General features: G+C 37.0%; 1 protein-coding gene across 4 annotated transcripts in view; it reads left to right on the top strand.

The window, feature by feature from the left end:
- Positions 1-20,835, top strand: part of LOC148942068 (ATP-sensitive inward rectifier potassium channel 12-like) — a 75,527-nt gene that overhangs the window by 13,990 nt on the left and 40,702 nt on the right. For 3 of the 4 annotated variants that reach the window (XM_089103454.1, XM_089103456.1, XM_089103455.1), the window contains exon 2: positions 17,498-17,766. In XM_089103454.1, the coding sequence (XP_088959580.1) occupies positions 17,498-17,766 (269 nt within the window). Of the gene's footprint in view, positions 1-5,968; positions 6,104-17,497; positions 17,767-20,835 lie in introns of those variants that run through there. The other variant, XM_089103453.1, reaches the window with a different exon arrangement.

Below are 20,835 nucleotides of genomic sequence, written 5' to 3'. Positions count from 1 at the left end.
GCTAAAACTTTATTCTGTGATAACGCATAGAAAGAGATGTCTTCTATGGGGTTACTGAGGTTGTGGGAAACGAAAATGAAGGTTAAAAGGGTAGACGATATTACTGGGATATTTTTGTAAATCTCCCGTTAGAAATCAGTGATTACGAGGTCTTTTATAGGGTTTTCTCGATCGCAGATAACGAAAGAAGAGAAGAAAACGACTTACAACCTGCAAAACACCCGCATTTGTAATATTAGGGAATATAGACCGCAAGCTTCTTCTGTAGAATCGACTGGCTTTTCCTTATCCCCTAAGTTAAGAAAAGGGCTTTTTAAGACTGAATAGGCGGAATCTAGGCGTAGAAAACAACTTAATTGAAAGCCCTGCTAAAAAAAATTGGTTTAAATTATTTTCACTTTGTCAATCATAAGAAGAGAGAATTTTCAAAAATCATTGGCAATAACGGCAGTGTCACCGTCTTCTGCTTCTAGGGCATTCTGGCAGGAGATTCCAATATAAAATTTACAAGCGATAGAGCAATCCAAACCAGACTTCTCGCACGAGCATTTCCCTGAGTCACAGCTATTTGATATACAGGAGCTTCAACTTTCAAAAGCTGCAACGGAGCGGGAGATAAATCAGTCATTGCAGGAACCAAGATTGTTTCTTTGCTCCTGAACTCCCGACGAATAGGCTCAAGACTGCTATTTTCAATCCAAATTCGGATCTGACGGTAGACGTGCAGCGAGTGAAATTTTGCAGATGTACCTGGGGATGGGAAATCTAGAGGTTGCACACATTTTGAGGATGTTTACACGATAGCGAGCTGAGTTTAGGTCTTCACAACTCTTGTGTCCAAAGATGGGCAATAAAGCACGGTCTTCAGCACTAAATATCTCCTCCTTTAACCCCACCTTCAAGAAAATCTGGGACCTTCATCGGAATGCCCCGATTTCCTCAAATATGCTTCTAGCCTTTTTTTTCAACACCGTGTATATGGGAAGTGGTAATAAACCCAAGTTGCGCAAAGCAGAAAAATACGGAATTGCATGGTTCTATTTCCAGTCTAGTTTTCACCATTTGTATCCCACATAACACTATTACTGCCTTGTTCTTCTTCTGGATAATAATATATCTTGCTGGAATTGGAATTAGCATAAACAGCAAAAAAACGAATTAGGTAGTATCATCACCAACAAGCGCAGTAGGAAAAATATTAGACTTCTCAATTGGAGTTTTAACGATATTTACATTCTTGTTGCCATCTGCGTGAATAACTTCTATCCCCCTTTCACATAGGCTTTTGCCGAGCATGTGGATGAACGTTGCTATGTTTCTTTTTTTTAATAGAAATTTGTCCTTTGGATTTGAAGATATATATATATCTGCAGTAGGTAACTCTTCTCTTCCGTAAAATTTCACACGTCTGCTTTGTTTTTGGTCTTGCGTTACAGACCATGCGTCATATCCGTCAAAAATAACTGTAGGGTATGGTTACTGCGTTTCGGTAAACGCCAAGAACTTGTCAAATATTATTGAAAAGCTGCTTCCAATCTACTACTGAAGTCTATAAAGAGGAGCTCAACCATACAAAACGTGAGGGTGGGGTCTTATTAGTTTTCTCCTATTTGAGCACAGGTTATCTACGTCTTTACTACCTTCTAATAAAGCTTTCCCAAAATCACGCTTGTTTCGTCTCTTCGTGAGCTCATCATCGTCAAAGAGTGATGAAAAACAAAAGAAATAATTCGCGTGCGAAACAGTCTCTTTGTAGTATAATTGAACGCTTTGAAACAATCAAGAACCTTTGAAAAATTAGGTTAGGATCCATGCGCTTTATATCCTGTGAGCCAGCTCTCTTGGCTGCCATGAAGGTTACCTATGATTTTCCCTCTTTTAGAGCTTCTTCCATATCTGATTCTAAAGGAGCAATTATCCCATTCACTATATTTCTCAGTCCTTTACAATCTTCGAATAAATTTGACTTTGCAAGGATTTCCATGACAAGCAGTGTATCTTCATGGTCGCTTTTTTGCCTCGAGAGCCAATTCACTAGTCCAGTATTTCTTCCTGTAAGTTCCTATGTAAGATAGTTGCAAACAATACGCGAAACAGCCAAAAGATTTTACTAAATTCTGTCATTCTGCCTCCATCAGTAAGGCCTTTGTGTGCCTTAAGACTCCTCATAATTTTCTCCTCTATTACTAGTTCAGCTGACAACCCAGTCTCTTTCTGATTGCTTTATAGTATAACGGTCATCGTAGCAAAACATATCTAAATTCCCGGGTGACAAACGGATACCTTGTCTATTTTTGAAGGCAAATTCTCGCAGTATTTACATACTGCTTATGGCCTGCTGTTGCAAGATAGAGGAACATGCTTTTTGCTGCGTGCAGATGTTCTTCCCGCAGGCCGAGTGTCTCTACCCTTAAAAACCCCTGATTTATGGCAACCATATCATGGTAATGCATCCAAAGCTTGATTGCTCTGTTTCCATCGATTGAAAGTTCTTGACATCTTGCTTGACAAATGCAGCCTCAAGATCCTTTAGCACTTGATCTTTACAGACATCATGCTAGCTTAACCTACCGTCAATGAGCGCTTCATACAAACTATGCAATTGAGCAACTTTTTGAAACTCCTAACTTTTAATAGGCAGAATTGGAGTCCCCAAGCAATGCTCAGGTGAACTTGCAAAGTATGAGTTGCTGCTTTCCTCATCAATATATGAGGAACTGTTTTTTTTTTTCAACATAAACAATTCCAAGAGTTTCTTTTAGGTTTGATTCTTGCATGATACGTCCTATACGGTGAAGAAAGCTCATGAGAAGATGTAATCTTCCTAGTTTCAATACAATACTTTTCTATATATTTCCAAGTTTTTCACATTCTATTATTCCCATAGGCTTCCACCACAGAGGCTGGACACATGATAGGCAAGAATTCGTATTTTTCCCTTTGATCAGCCACAAAAATCAAGGCAGAATACAAGCAGGACTCAATACTTGAAGGAAGATCGATCATGGGTAGAAACAAGATGCCTGCTTTCGCAGCTGATGCTCGAACTATTGCTTGCAAGAACTCATTCAAAGCAGGCCATGAAGCTGTAGGTACCAATAAGTGACCCACACTATGTCAAGCTCACGATAAGGATTAAAATTTGAAATTTGCAGGAGACTGTTGTATTTCACTGTTTAAAGAATTGCGTTGTTTTCTTTGTAATTCAAGTTGTAAAATTTCAGAGCATCAGATGATATCAGCTGCTGTTATTTTTAGCCGCGAAAAACTCAAATTCTGTTTCGTTGAGATTGGAGTTATCGCTGCAATGACAGCTAAACCTTGGACAGCATCCTTGCCATCTAAAGTGCAAACATCATGATCCGCATTGTCAGCCACATGCTGGACAAACTTGTTTCTACTGAACTGGGTTTCTACTTGCTGGTTGCATACTGCACACTTTTTGAACCTATGCACTTCAGCGTGTGAGTAACAGAACTATTTTCATTCAGAGTTTCAAAAATTCCAGAATTATTCAGGAAACTAGAATAGGGATATCAGTAGTATTGGCTAGTTTATGTCTATAGAGGAAGGAATAGTATTGGGCCGGTGACACATGTTAAATTTATTCGACAGTATTTTCATGCCCCTTTCCGTTTTTACGACTCCAATAGCTCCGTAAAATATTACAAATATTTTTCCCCCTCCTACCTCGCACATTGAGGGCAGCCTTGACAATTATGGCAACAAAATATGTTGCCATACCCTCCCACTTCAAACACTAAAGAGGAATTTCCAAAAATATTCCTCTTATACTGGTAGCGGATAATTTTTTTTTTCTTTGTCGACGATCCCAATAATCCTACAGAAGACATCTTTTTCTACGTGTTCATATAATGAACTTTTAGCTTTTTGCCCCCTCTTCCGCACTTGAGGAGGATTTGACCGTTTCACCTGGGGGTAGTGATGCTGATTTTGGATATGTTAATAAGCACATTCTTTTTCTATGGAATGATAAAAAAAAAATCATTTTGTTGCAATTTGGTCAAGGTCTACCCTTTTTTATTCGTATCTTTGTTGTATTGTACGCCACGTGTGCATATGGCATGTATGTTCCTCCATATAAGAAAAACATTTATTCCTTGCCAGAAAATTTACCACACCAGGTCAAGTAGGTATGCAGGATTTGTAAGAGAGGGAGGAGGGGGTAAAGATTCAAAAAATTCTTTAAAAACCGTGAATTATGTGAAAAATATAAGAAAAAAATACTGAGATTCATGGAGTGTACGGTCCAATACCCACCTCCACCCAGCATACTTGCCGGGAGCAAAAAGTCATACTAGCAAAAACGTATGTATTTTGTACTTTGTTTGACCATATTTAAACACATGGATTCAATACTCAAGAAATTTTGAGCTCTCTTTGCCTACAATTTTACTTATTACTATTTTACTTTTACTATTAGACTACATTAATTGCAGCAAGGCCATTAATGCTAACAATCTTAGGATTATATTGTCTTAGTTTTATTGCAAGCATTTGCTAATAAAACTTGTGTGTCAAGTATTTGAAAATGCAATGGGCCAATAGGCACAGAAATCTAAGAAAAATGCTAGACGAATTGTCGTTAGTGTGGGAATTAAACCCACGATCCTTCAGAAGCTAGCCAAAGCCTTCATCCATAGACCATCCATCATACTCGAATAGCTATGAATAAGGTTTTAATGGGTACATTCCTAAAATCAACAGCACCAGCTTTCCACAATCCTACAAAAATAGAGAATATGACCCTGTCCCAGTATATTTATGCTAGTTTTATAGCTATATTTTGCATAGTCCAAAAAGCGACAATCTTTGTTCATTTCAAGTTTCAATTTTACTGTTTTTTTCATCAGAAAAATTTTGTTTCAAGCTAATTTATGTAGATATATGCTGCATAAATTTTAAAAGTAATGTAAATATATTAATATAAAACTTCTGTACCAATTGCACCCGTGGGAGATTGTACCCATAATAGATCTTTAGACTCGATAATCTATGTGCATCGAGTGACCTTTTCTACCTTCCGCCCTTATTTAGACACACACAATATATATATATATATATATATATATATATATATATATATATATATATATATATATATATATATATATATATATATATATATATATATATATATATATATATATATATATATATATATATATATATATATATATATATATATATATATATATATATATATATATATATATATATATATATATATACATTATACAGATATATATACAGACTATATATATATATATATATATATACAGACTGAGAAATACATTGAAACAAGGAAAATTTGAAAGTTATTAATCCAATGATATAAGTACTTTTCTTTTTGTCGCAAAATCGCATTTTTTCAAAGGTAAAACCTTAATAACGGAAGCATTTTAAGTGCGAATGGGCGAGAATTTGAACTGCTTATAGTTGAGTGACAGCTTTAGAGGTCACTCCTTGAAATATCATGACTTGGAAGAAGTGTAACATATCCACGTAAGTTGGGTTAAGGGCTCGCGCCTTAGAGTCTTCAAGCTACTCAGATTATCTTCCCTGATAATTGTTTCTGTGTTTGTGCGATCTGTCGTGGGTACAATCTTTCATGGATACCGTCTTTCTGGGTGTAATTTCTTTGATGCAAATGTTCTAAAGTGTATTCTTCACGGGTACAACCCTCTGACTACCCTTAAAATTGCACCAAGAAGCCTTTGAAGCAAGACGTAGTGAATACTTTGCATCCCTCGTTTCTTCTTCTAGAGGACGGGATCCTAGGGACCCTCTCCTGTGTCTTCATTTCCTGTATTGACCAAAACTCTATTGTACTCCGGAAGGTCAAGTTCAAATGGAACTTTTAAGGCAGTATTGTGAAATCAAGCACCTCGAATTATGATAAGCATCGCCCTATCCTACTTCATCTTGAGAAGCGATAAACATCTACCCTTTGGATACTATCGAGGGGTTTGAACATTAACTGCTCTATTTAGTTCATTGGCACAGTTTGTCTTGGTAATGTTATGGCGTTTACCGAAAGGATTTTAATAGTTGCGACTTTTGTCAAAACTCTTTGCAAAGAGTAAGTGTTTTGAAAACAGTCTTGTTTACTAAAGGTAAAACAGGCTAGTTATTCTTTTCGGTAAAATTCTACTTTAGTTACTTTTACCTATCTTGGAAAGGGGTGAGGTTAGGAAAATGAAACTTTCAGGGATGGGTCTACAGGCTAAAATATGTCCTGGGAAGTATTTTGAAGTACTTATCTCCTTTCCTTCTCCCTCTCGAGGATCCTGAAATTTGCCTACATGACAAGTCTATACCTATTGAAATTTTGACAAAACAACATTTTACCTTAATTTTCAGTTATAAATTTTTATTCTCTGGCTTTAGTTCTGCAAATCCAATTCCTGTTATTTGAGTAGTATTTTAAGCCATATCAATGATCATTTTCAAAATTTAGAAAATGTATTTGCATATCTTTAAAACTCTATAAATCAGGATTGAACAAAGTTGTGAGGCTGAAAACAATATTGTTAGACTTCATTTTAAGCAGAAGATCTATTTTAAAAGGTTTCACTTTTATAACACACAGATTTTTAAAGGCCATCAAAGGTCAGGACCCTCTAGAGGGAGAAGGAGTGGAGGTAGGTACTTCAAAATACCTTCCATGGACATTCTTTAGCCTGTAGATCTATCCCTGAAAGTTTCATTTTCCTAACCAAACTCCTTTCCAAGATAGCCAAAAGTAGCTAAAGTAGAATTTTACCTTTTGTTAAAATACTAGATTAAGAGTTTTTGTTGATCCTGGAAAGTAGTTGAGTTAGGTGAATGAAACTCATGAATAGATCCAAAGCCTTAATGATCTTCTGGAAAGGTAGTTGGAAGCATCCACTCCTCCCTCTAAAGGGCACTGACCTTTTACAATATTTGTGTTATAAAAGTGAAACCTTGCAAAATAGATCATGCTGAAATGATGCACAAGAAAGTATTTGTTACTTATGTACTATAGCGACCCCGCTCAAGAAGTGAAGTTAATCCTAATAAAATATACCTAAATATGATGAAAATATAATACTTTAGTAGCAAAATTATGGAAACTACAACAAAGAATTATGGACAGCAGGCCGCCCAGAACGCATTATATTAAATACCTAACCAAAATACCAACTCTATATATTAAATATATAATTAAAATGTACCTAAATATTAATTTATCTCACTGTGTCTAAGCAAATTGTCTCCGAATGCAAACAGACGAACTAGTTTTATGCATATAGATCAAATCAAACTTCTTGAGTAGGGTCGCTCCATAAGTACCAAAACTACAATAAAGAATTATGGAAATCAGGCCGCCCAGAACGCATTATATTATATACCTAGCCTAACATAACCTAACCAAAATACCAACTCTATATATTAAATATCTAATTCTATATAGTAGTTTATCTCACTGTGCCTAAGCTAATTGTCTCCAAATGCAAACAGACAAACCAGTTTTACACATACAGATCATATCAAACTTTTTGAGTAGGGACGCTCCATAAGTAGGCCTACCAAAACTACAATAAAGAATTATGGAAATCAGACCACCCAGAACACATTATATTAAATACGTAATCTAACCTAAACACCAACTCTATATAGTAAATATTTAATCAAAATATTTCTACATTGTGTTTTATCTCACTGAGACAAAGCTGATCATCTCAGATTGCAGCAGAGTAACTTGTTTTTCTCAGACGAAGAACTTGAGTGGGGTGGCTATAATATATAAGTACCGTACTTTCCATAATTTTTTTACTAAAATCTTATATTTTCATCATATTTTGGTACATTTCATTAGGACTAACTCTAACTTTACTTCTTGAGTGGGGTGGCTATAATACATAAGAATCTTTGTTGATTGTAACAGGATAAATAGTTCATGGTTATAAGCCATTCACATCAAACAGCAGTGATTTTCCCTATGTTTAGGGGCGTCATTTCGGAGGGACTGGCTGGGGCTATAGCCCCCCCCCCCTCTGATGTTAGGAGGGGCCCCAAATCAGTAGTCATGATTATATTAATTTGATCGTAAGTGTGAAACAAATTGTCTTTTCAATTAAAACAATTCCGTTTCTAATAGAGCTGTACTACACAACAATCTATTGTGACCTTCATTTCCAAACATATTTATTTATTAATCCTATTTCATATTTCGGGGCATATTTTTATTGTCTTGTTGTAAAAGACACGGTGCCCAACTTTCATTGCAATACAACAAAGCGACCCCGGATCTGTAACAAAATTATACATGTCGGTTACGCGATTCTGGGGCAGCGTTCCCCTCTATAAATATGTATTATGTACTCTTTATTTCTTTGAGTGTGGTCTTGAATCTGTTCTGGATTGTACTGAATTGTATTGAAATTTAGCTTTTTGAATTTTGAGACACTCAAAGTGAGAATTTCAGAACAGTTATTTTTTTTTTTTTGATTTCAGGAAATATATTAAAAAATATATCAAACAGTTCGTGGTAACGAACTGTAAGTAAGGAGCGACCCGGCTCAATGGTAACCGAATCTCTAAAAAACGGAATTTTGATACCAATAGATACATCAAAAGAATCAGATTTTAATTTTGATTTCAAAAATGTAAGTTTCATCAGGTTTAATCTTACCCATCAAAAGTTACGTGCCTGAGAAAATTTGGCTGATTTTCGAAAAAAGGAGGAAAGACCCCCTAAAAGCTATAGAACCTTAATGAAAATCACACCATCATATTCAGTGTAACAGAAAACCCTACTGTGGATGTTTCAAGCTCCTATCTACAAAAAAGTGGAATTTTGTATTTTTTGCCAGAAGAAAGATCACGGATGCGTGTTTATTTGTTGTTGTTTTTTTGTTTTTTTTTCCAGGGGTAATCGTATTGACCCAGTGGTCCTAGAATATCGTAGGAGGGCTCATTGGAACGGAAATTAAAAGTTCTAGTGCCCTTTTGAAGTGACCAAAAAAATGGAGGGCAACTAGGCCCCCTCCCACGCTCATTTTTTACTCAATGTCACCCAATTAAAATTTTTAGATAGCCATCTTGTCCCGCATAGTTGAAAATATAATAAATATGTCTTTTAGAATGACTTAATCACCAACGGTTCTCCGGCGAAGGGCTGCAAGTGATGAACTTTTCCCATTGCTTATATATTGTATTGGTTATTGGGAAGTATACAGACATTTTCAGGAAGGATTTTTTTCTGGGGGGGGGGGGGGCTGGAGGAGGGGCTTACTCAGGAGAATCTTTCCGTGGAGGATGTTTCTTTGGGGTAAGGCACATTTCTATGAAGGGGGCGCCGGATTTCCAAGCATTATTTATGCTTGGTGTGATTTTTTCTGTGAAAATATCACGCCAGTCTCATGAGCAGCCACATTCAGGTATGCAAGCTGGTATTAAAGCAGTTGCACCGCATGCAATTTACATTTACTGCCGTTCTCATGAACTCAACTTTGTGTTGGGTGCTTGTATTTAGAACTTGAGAGGAATGACATCTTCCTCCTCCATTCTTGAAGAGCTGTATTGTTTTATCACGAATAGCAATATACTCTACCAATGTTTGTTAACGCTCAGAGAGCCACTGGAATAACTGTTCCTCAGTTGGAGAAATCTTCTACTACAAGATTGGTGTACTGATATATATCGCTGAACAGAGTACTAATAAATACAACTGTATATTGACTGTTTCATCAATTACCAAAACATTCTTCAGACGTGGGCTCAGGCCCATGGACTCTCAACCAGTCTTCAGACATTGGAATTTATATTTACACTCCATCTAGCGGAATTTTTTTTTGCCAAAATATCTCTGTCTGGGCAGCTGCAGGTGGTAGACCTAGTTTTTTCCCTAGAGTTACTGGTCTTAATGCAGCTACGAGAGATAAAATTATTGACATGCAAGCCGAAAAAGTGTTTGATGAAATGTTTCATAAAGCAAAAGAATTTTCTCGTGAGTGTGGAGACCTTTTGCAAAATTTTCAGAATTCTGCTTCCGCATAAAAAAGACCAAAGCGTGTACAGTAAGTAGTTGCCAGCTTACCTGATTTTGTAACCGTGTCGACTTTGGGAAAAAATGACTTTGCTGAAGTGAAAGAATCAACTAAAGATGCTTTCAGAAGGGATTATTTTCTTGTGATAGACAGATTGTGCTGTGAGTTTGAAAGCTGCTTCACGAATGTTCTTTCACTGTTAGAGTCAATCTCTGCATTAGATCTTAGATCTTGATCCACCGCACTTTCTTATTCTCAATACGAGCCGACTAGCTAGCGTGGCAGCGCATTACAAAAAAGTTCGATTGACACAACCCTGCTGTGTTGCCAGATGGGCTTGTTTTCCGCCCCGTGGGCTTGTTTTAGCCGTCAGGGGCGGGCTGAATTTTGGAGTGGGCGTGAGGGCCGTGGGGCGGGAAAATGGGCTTTTTTTGTAAAAAAAATGGGCTTATTTTGACTGAAAGTTTGGAACCAGACAAAAATTTCAAAATCACGGTGGCTAAGTCGTGGTTATGCACCAAAAAGACAAGAGTCCTCCTTTAGCGCGTAGAACGCTTTCTATTCTGAAACGCTTCTCCATTAGGAATTTATTTCCGCATGGCTGAGATGGTTCTACGTTAGGAGTCTTAAAAGTTACAAGGAATTTTACTACTGCTCAGATTAAGGCAAGACTTGAATTTTATGCAAATTTATCCTTTTTTATATATATTTGACAGATCTGGCCCAATCTTTTTGTGGCCTTGGTTTATTGTAGAATTGGGGCTATTGCGAAAAAATCATGGTAAGAAAACAATTTATACTTTGTAATATGCAGATTTTCCTACTTGTAATGGTATATACCTAGAGAAGTATACATGTTAAGAAAACAGTTCTTACTTGATAATTAATATACAGAAGTAAGTATTGCTGATATCTTGCTTGTAGCCCTGCTATACATTACCCCCAGGCCACCCCCCTTAATTTGCAAATACATGGCTGAAATTCATCCATTGTACCAATAAATTTAATCAACCATGACAAAGCAAAACCAGAAAAGCAAGTTTCCGGTGGGAGGCAGAATGCATTTGAAATATCTAATTTGGGTTATATATTTGCACATTAGGGGGAGGAGTTAGGGATAAAGTATAGCTGAGGTAAATGCAATATGTGTTATCTACATATATTCTGCATATTATGAATTGTTTTCTTAATATGTTTCCTTCTGTACATGTCCTTCTCTAGACTTGTAATTAACACTTTTTAACAATTTTTTTTTTATACTTTATCTCCCCCCCCCCTTAATGTGTAAATATACATGGGTGCCCATAGGCTGAATTATAGGAGGGGCTTACATGGTCTAATTGGCACTTCCAGTGCTGTATAATTAAACTCTCAAGACAAAATTTCATAGGCAGCACAATAGTGCTGCCTAAGTAAAGAGCAATGTGGGCACAATATATATTTTTTTTTACCAGGGTACTTCATATAGAAAAAAATGTCACAGGAACTTCAAAAAGAGCTCATGGAGGGCAACCAGCTCCCCTCCCCCATGTCAATCACTTCCCCAAACACATCCAATCAAAATTTTGAGATAGCCATTTTGTTCAGCATAGTTTAAAGGTCCAGACAGTATTACTTTGAGAATGCCCCCCCCCCCCCACGACCCTCAGAGCAATAGTCCAAAGAGAATATAACAACATCCTCAGTAATCAAATACAAGAAATATTTAGGCAGACATTGAACTAAATCAAAACAAGAAATGAGCATGTGGACTTTCAAAAAGGTGACAAAGCAATATCTCATTAACAACTTATATTAATAAGTTAGATCTTTAAGAGTACATTGTGGGGGATTTTGAACTAGCCAGAAGGCACTATGTGTATACTTTTAGTACTACAACTACAGTTACTGTAACTAATGATGCTAAGAGTACTAAGGGGAAGGTGGCCCCCCCCCCCCCCCCATTGTTCCCCCTTATGGGCGCCCATGCAAATATATAGTCCAAAGTATATATGGTAAAATTCTAGACAAGCTATTTGTTGCTATCTTGGGAAGGGGTTAGGTTACAAAAATGAAGCTTCCTGGGATGAGTTTACAGACTTTTTTGTTTTTGTTTTTATCTGTACGTATTATTTCATCTTGGGATTACGAAGGCTTTTGTATTGACCCCATTCTCACGTTTTTTTTCTTCTTTTTTTTAGGCCTTACTTTAATCATAAAGTTATCTTTAAATATTGTGTTGCAACTGCTTTTCAATAGTGATATTTGAAGTCGAAGAAACTGACCAAACAACCGATCTAGTCGATCTAGATAATATCCTAGCCTCCATTGAGTCTTAAATCTCTTAGTGCCTTATGTATCTAAGTGCCTTTCTTTTTCTTTTTTTTTATCTGTACTTATTTTTTCATTTTGGGATTAAGAAGGCTTTTGTATTAACCCCGTTCTTACGTTTTTTTGAGGCCCTACTTTAATCATAAAGTTATCTTTAAATATTGTGTTGCAATTGTACCAAATAACGTGTACCAAAATTTTTTATGCGATAATAAACCAAGATATTGTATGTCTTCGGCTTGTGATTGTTACTAGCGTATTCATTGGAATAACTAAATTAAATTCTAAAACTTAATAAAAAGAGTGACCTACTATTTAACAATTCCGGGGCATGAGGCTGCAGCTAAAAACAGCCTAATTTTGATGCTTCCCAAATATTGTGGTTCTTCCATGAACGAAGTACAGGTTGACTGAAAGTCAAGCACAGACGGTAAAAGTAAAATTGGATTAGGAGCAACACTTTTTCTGACTTTAGCACGAAAGACCTATTTTAGCCCTATTTCATCAGGTGTAGCACTGTAGCACCGGGACGTACGCCGGGGGGGGGGCGCCGGGCCCGGGTCCCCCCGAAATCACACGATTTTTTTATTTTCCCATAATTTTCTGATTTTTCTCACAGAATAATGGGTTTGAAGTATTTGGGCCCCCCCTCGAAAAAAATTGCCCCCCCGAAACAAATTCCTGCTTACGTGCCTGCTGTAGCACGTGTTTCAATTTGTAGCACTTTCATAAAACAATTTTTTTATTTTGTCATTGACGAAATGATGAGGATTTTGAAAAAGGTTAAGGAATTAACAAAAAGTTTGGCCCGCATTTTTCCATATTTGTTTTGAGAGATTTGTGCGAAGTTTTATTTAACTAGGACCACCTTTTTTTGCTGTGTTTGTTTCGAAAGATTGGTGCTAAATTTCAAACAACCGGACAAAAAAACTGATCTAGAACTCCAACTAGACTTATCGGGCGATGCGCGTGTCTCGGCGCAAGCCGCGACACGCGCAAATTTTTTTTTTTTTACTTTATCACCGAAAATTTTTGTGAAACACACAAATTTGGGCAATTTTAGAACTTTTTGAACTGACCATGATGGCAGTCTTGGTTTTCAAAAGGCTCGGGCGTATTTTCGTTTGTTTTTCAAAGGCTCGGGCTTGTTTTTTGTTTGACTTTCTGGCAACCCTGCAACCCTGTTTGCCTCGCAAACAGATCTTCTCAGATATATCGACTCTTTAGGCAATAAGGCAAAAGATCTCTTAGAATTTCACAATATTTATGATGGCAATGTTGATAGCATATTCTGAAGTTTTGAAAATTATACAAATCTTCATTACTCTGACTATCACAACGGCTTGTAATGAGATTCTTTTCTAAACTAAGCCTAATTAAAACCTATTTAATATCAACAATGGGTGACGAAAGGCTTAGTGATCTGATGCTAGTGTTTAGTGAAAAAAAATTTGTCTGAAATCCTTGGATTTCGAGTTGGCTATGGTTGGTATTTTTGGAAAAATGAGACCTTGTTGGTTCCCAGTTTTGCAATAAACTGTGAATTACTTTCCAACTTAAGTTCTCTATATTTATTAAAAACTTTTAAATTGCTTCTTACTATTATTAGTCGATTTTGGGAGAGTCCTGTGCTAACCACTGTGAAGAAACGTTGCTCTCAAACAAATGTAAGCGGGCCACTTCGGGGGGGGGGGGGGTCCAAAGAAGGTGCTTAGCCGTCCCCCCTTAGTTCAGAATGAAATGACGCCGCTGCCTATGTTGGTCCTAGTTCAGCAATAATAATATTTTTTTTATAATTTCCAAATTTCTCACTTGTAGGTAAGTAATTCAGCAGTTTTTTGGGCAGTGCTAGGAAGTTTCAGAGATTCTAGGTTACTTTTAGGCTTGCTCAAGAACTAAAAGTTTGGGTATTTGCTTAAAGAAATAACTGGGGTAAAATTCTACTTTAGCTATTTTTGTCTATCTTGTAAAGGGGTTAGGTTAGTAAAATGAAACTTTCAGGGATGGGTCTACAGGCTAAAGTATATCCTGGGAAGGTATTTTGAAGTACCTACCTCTACTCCTTCTCCCTCTAGAGGGTCCTGGAATTTGCCTACATGAGAGGTCTATCTATAGGCCTACCTATTAAAATTTTGACAAAGCAACGTTTTACCTTAATCTTCTGTTATCAGTTTCTTGTTCTCTGACTTTAGTTCTGAGAAATGCAATTCCTGTTATTTGAATAGAATTTTAAACCATATCAATGTTTTTTTTTTTTTCAGAATTTAGGCTAGAAAATGTATTTGCATATCTTTAAGACCTTATAAATTAGGATTGAGCAAAGTTGTGAAGCTGAAAACAATTTTGCTGTACTTCATTTAAGCAGAAGATCTGTTTTGCAAGGTTTCAAATTTATAACACTAAGATTTTTAAAGGTAATTAAAGGTCAGGACCCTCTAGAGGGAGAAGGAGTAGAGGTAGGTACTTCAAAATACCTTTCCAGGACATACTTTAGCCTGTAGACCCCTCCCTGAAAGTTTCATTTTCCTAACCTAACCCCTTTCCAAGCAAGACAAAAGTAGCTAAAATAGAAATTTACCCCAACTGGATTCTAGCTCTCTAGTAGCAGAGGTTAGTCCCCCCCCTCTAATGTGCAAATATATAGCCGAAATTTTATATCTCCTATCTTAAGAAAACAATTCTTATTTCATAATATGCAGAATGATCATAGTTAACATGTTTTGCATGCAGCCCCGCTATACTTTACCCCCAACACCCCTGATGTGCAAACATATAGCCCAAATTATATATTTCCTATCTATTATCCGAATGCGTTTCAGTTGTTTCAACCCGTGTATCTGTAGCCTAAGTTGAATCGACTGTGATGAATCAAAAACCGGAAAAACAAGTTACGGGTGGCAGAACGCAGTGAAAAATATAATTTGGGCTATGTATTTGCACCTTGGTGGGCTGAGGGTAAAGTATAGCGAGGTTACATGCAAAATGTTTTAACTGTGATTATTCTGCATATTATGAACATGAAGTAAGAACTGTTTTCCTGACATATTTCTTTCTCTCCAGTTAGTTCTCTAGGCAAATACCAAAATTCTGTCATTGGAATTTGATTTTTCATTTTAGTGAAAACTTTACCCCTGTTATTGATTTATTTTTAGTGGGAAATTCTTCATCGTTTTCGCATGCCTCGTCATGCTTTTTGGGGATATTTGATTGAACTCCTATTGTGTGCCAATTCCAGGATCACCAAAACTGACTCCAAAACTTTTCTCCAGACTTTCATAATTCTTCTAGTTTTCCACCTTCCTGCAACGAGCTGTTTTTTTTTCTGACGACAAAATTTGAAAGTATCAACTACAATTTCTTATAGTATGGAGACACTACCTACAGGGACATCGTTTCGGGGAACAAGGGGGGATGGGGCAGTTGCCCCCAAATAATTTGGAGAAAAATTGTTATATAGCGCATGCCCCTTGACTATCCAGATATGGATGGCTCTTGCTCCCCTCCCCCCCCTTAATAAAAATGTTGGATTTACGCCCCTGACTACCTACACAACTGAAACGCTTTTGACTGTGTAGCATTTCATTGTGGGCAAAAATTAACAAACCGTAAACAACAGTTAAGTTATTTATGATTGTGAGACTTGGTGGAGGAAATCGTAAAAATCTTGAGATTCAAGGAGGGTGAATTCAAGGCTTTTATGCATTCGTATCTGTATTAAAGCAACAGTTAATTAATGACGCCACAAACCCTGCTCTAAGGTCATTTTACTTTTCTGGGCAATTTTAATTTTTGTTTCTCCCCCTCCCGTAAAGCTTCGGTACTGTTGCGTGATTTCGGTCGATGAGTTTTGACAGTTACTTTTATTTTTTTTGCAGAATTTGATTTGCTATTTTACAAGAATATTCATCAATATAAATTAAAATATATACATTATTTATTAATCTGTTATGTATTTCAAGGAACAGAATGGAAAATCACATTGAAAATATTTTAAGTAGTTCTTAATAAATATACACAAACATATTTTGACTACTGAAAATTTTGTATGCGTCAGTGACACTTCTGTGTCTGAAATTACCTATTTTTAAATTTAACCTTGGACTTGATGTGCAAAGCATAGTAAATCATTGCTTTATAGTAAGCCTGATCCGAACATTTGCCTTGTTATAAACAGGTCGTAAACCTGGGTCAGTGACCTATTTTTTTTTTCCTTGAAAAAATAAAACGATTATAGAAACAAATAGAACGAACTTGTAATTTGAATGGCGAGTATAGGGAAAGGAAGAAACAAATTAGTGTTCATTAATTGTGGACGCTACGAAGCCTCGTATCGCCCCGGTACTCCCATTTCATGGATTTGCATTGATGAACCACACTACTGATGGTTATTCCCCCATTGAGGGCAATTGAAAAAATCATTTTGATATATTTACCAATATTTGTGTGCATTTAACCATTCTTCACAAAATATTCTTAGCGTGGGCGTCAATTGGGAAGTGCGCATTCGTCGCCCCCTACACTTTGAAGAATACCTTCTGTTTGGTGTTTTTGTTTAAATAAATGCCCTTTGTGGTATTTTTATTGAATAAAATCCCCCCTCCCTGATGTTGGAAAATAAATTTATCCCCCGTCTACATTTTTGTCAATTGGTGCCATTGGCATGAGGGTACTTTAAGTAGTTAAATTACCCGAGTGTCGGCACATACACAATTTGTTTTTTGGAGGGATACTCAATGGGGAGAGGGCAAACTTTGAAAAAAATTCAGGAGATAGACAAATAATATGAAACATAGAGAAAATTATTGACAAAATTGTGCCTGGTAGGATTTCGTTTCCTAATCCTTTTACTGTGTAAGACTAGCTCCAAACATAAAGACATAATTATGGAATTTCTTAGCATTTGCATGTTTGTCTTCTTACCTCCATGTTGGTCAGATGTATACTCAGAGAGGGGATTTAAAACCCCTCCCTAAATCCCAAGGATTTTGAAATTTTTCTTGTGATTTAATATAATCTGCCTGTTTTTGTGTTTTTCAAGTTTGCCCTTTCTCCAAAAAAAAGTCTGCTGCGTTTCTAATCTTGATATGTATGCCTTGGCTTCCGCATTCTTTTAATTTTAGACAGCTGAATAATTTTAATGTCTCTTGCAGATACCGACAGGCCAAGCTGTACTCTCGGAGAATGAGGCAAAGGGTAGTTTTAAAGAATGGAGACTGTAACGTAGTGAAAACCAATTTGACTAAGCGACGTTTGAGGTATCTAGCAGATATTTTCACCACTCTAGTTGATATACAATGGAGATGGACACTGTTGGTTTTTACCCTTTCTTTTATTGTTTCCTGGCTTATTTTTGCTGCTCTTTGGTTTCTTGTCTGTTTTACGCATGGTGATTTGGAGATCGAGAACCTGCCCGATGGACGTAAGTGAAATAAATTTGTTATTTAAAAAAATACATTCTCCAGCTAGTGAATATGAAATTGGACACATTCGTAATAGTTCATTCTGGGGGCCAAAAATGGGAAACCGCGTAGGGTAAAGAAAAGTTTTCGGGGTATATTTTCTTTGATATTTATCAGAGTTGAGAAAATGAAACTTTCTGGATCGTATCAATTATAAATCCCTGAGAATCTAAGAAAGTTTCATGGCCCTAGATCAACTACTTATTTTCGAATATTAAAAAAAATATCCTGAAAGTGATTGCTTACTCTTGGATTCTATAAAAGAAGGAGGAAAAAAATTATTAATATATCTTCTGATTTCGAGTGGGATTGGTAAGAAGGCGTATGATATCGGTTTTTATACGAATATAATTAAATGTGCATAGAACCACTGGTGGATCCAAGGGGCACCAGGGGAACCCTGCCCCCCCCCCCCCCCCCACCGCCAACATTTTTCTGGTGCCATCTTATCCTGTTTTTTCCTTTTTTTACTCTTTTCTTAGAATAAATTTGTCAATTTGGTCAATTATTGGTACCTTTGTCACATTCCCCCCCCCCCCGCAAGATTTGCTCATTGGGGCCTTTGTCACATTGGGCCTCCTTCAAGATTTTGCTCTAGATCCACCCCTGCATAGAACTGCACTTCGAACCAAAATAATGCTGGTCTGTTACGAGACTAGCTGTTGGACATTTAGTCTTGTCGGTATTGGTGCTATGGTCGTTTACAAGGAAACCAGTCACGAAAAACCCGAGGGGTTAACAACTGGGCATTTTGACGGACACCTGGAGGCATGAGGCACGGAGGCACGCCGGAGGCATATTCCGAAGGGCGCAATATGTAAATATATACAGCTTGCCTGTTATTCGGTATCTGTCGAATATTTCAGCAACTTCAAAAGCGATCTTTTAAAACTTGGAAAAAATCATTTACGGGTTTATTTGGCAAGGAAAAGAACCCCCAAGACTGAAAACAACTGATATGTACCTAAAGAAGAAGAACGGAGGACTGCAAGTTGTTGATATCTATGCAAAAACTAGGTACCCCTACGATGGCACTGATGGTGTCACTTTTTCCTATTACACATGCAGCGTTGCCACCAGCTCAAAAATAAAATTCCGATTTTTCTTCAAAAAAAAATCCCGAAATATCAAGAAAAATCCCGGAACACGGTTTTTAAGTTATACAACATAGGGCTGCACGGTGATGACGTAAAAAGCAAGGTGCGAAATTCAAAGTACCGTGAACGGTGGTTTCTAGTTGTAACTAGCAACTGATTGTCAATATTCCTAGTATTATTTCGACGTGAAAACGTTCTGAGGGATTAGTAGGATCTACGACTAATATCTTAGGCCAAAACAATTCGCCAAAGTTCCGAAAAAACGTGTCTACGCATCCGCGTTTCATCGTTATTTGAATTTCCCGCCCAAGAATTGACGTCACGCTTCGCAGCCCTATTCAATAAGGCTTGGCCAGCGTTAAAGTTGCCTTTTATCACGTCTTCACACGTCCCTTTCCTTTTCCTCATACCTGCTTTTCTGTTTAGTGGCTGTGCAAAGACGCACCCCTGTATATCGGATTCTTAATTACACTAAAAAAAAAGGAATCTGCTGTTTTGATACAGAAGAATCTAGAAGAAACACAGATCCCTTTTTCCCGACTGTACTTAAAAGCCAACTTTCTTGGTAAAATGCAGGCCTTTGGGTATTTGAAGAAAAAACTGTAAAGCAACAGTAAGAAAAACTGTTACTACCGAGTTATTAGTAAAAAGCGCTAAGTAAAGCAACCAACTAAAAAAATAACTAGTTTCTCAGATATTTATTGGGACGTTTCAGTAATCATCTCGATAATCACAGCTCAAATGACAACCCTAAGAAACTGGACAAATGAGCTTCAGTAAATTAAACTAAGCTCGGTTAGCACAAGTATAAACACTAAGTCTTCTATTGAGCATAACAAGTTTTCCGATGGTATTCATCGCTTCCGCTGCCCTAGATCTTGGAATGCATTCGAGACTCATAAAATTATATCAAGAACTCAAGCGAATGGGGGATGAGGGGCACACACACTTGAGCTGGAAGAACCAGCCCCGCCGTGGGTGGCCTCCTCGTCCTTAGGAGACATGGTTCAAGATTCTGTTCAGTTCTGTGCCCTCATGCACGTCGGTTTTAAGGTTATTTTTTGTTTTTTGTTGATGGGTTGGTTGTATTTTTTTTTTTTTTTGTTGATTAAGGTTGGTCGTAAAAAGGGCTAAAAAAAAAAGAGGGAAAAAAGTGCCACCGCAAGAATGGGTTACACGTGGACGGAGGACACCCAATTTACGGGAGAGCATATAATTTGTTTTGTGTAAGAAATTTTTTAAGTTTAAAGAATAAGTCTTTTAGAAGACGACCTTTAAAATTCGAATTTGTACTAGTGAAAATTGAAGGATATGAATTTTAAGAAATTGAAGTAAAAATGTCAACGGAAAAGCGTCTCCTAGAGGGGGAAGGACGCCCTGGAACGGGGGGAGTGATAGATATTTGGCAAGAAAAAATTTAAATGGTAGTGTGCCTTCATGTCCACTAATACATTGACTGGTATATAATACATTTTTCTTTTTGAAGTTTAGGTGATATGATAATGTATAAAGTTGTAAGATTTACATGGTTTTGTATTAAAATTTAACCGAGTGGAGAGGAGGAGGGGAGAGAAAAAAATAACAACTACCTCTGAAAAATGTTAAACAAAATTCCTTCTGTTGACACACAGAACATGGCGATGGTGGTGGTTATGGTCTTGAGGTCAGTTTTGGGTTTAGGTGCCATTTTTAACATGATGATTGCGATGCTGAAGAGACATCAAAAAAGTGGAACACTTTCTTCTGGATGAATGAATTCAGCTTTTTGAAGACGTCTGAGTCAAAGCCAAAGACAATGTTGGTGCCAATTTCCATAGAAACGGGTTCTGCTGAATGCATGATATACAGGCTGGAGTCACAGTAACCCTGGTCTACCAATGTGGCAGTTAATCTGAGATCAGCATTTAGCTGGAACCACTGGCACAGAATTCC

Source organism: Artemia sp. Qi Xiang Cuo, chromosome 17 (genome assembly GCF_049724085.1).
Source record: "Artemia sp. Qi Xiang Cuo chromosome 17, ASM4972408v1, whole genome shotgun sequence".
Classification (NCBI taxonomy): Eukaryota; Metazoa; Arthropoda; class Branchiopoda; order Anostraca; family Artemiidae; genus Artemia; species Artemia sp. Qi Xiang Cuo.
The sequence above is the reverse complement of the archived record's forward strand: the minus strand, read 5'-3'. Positions and strand labels throughout refer to the sequence as shown.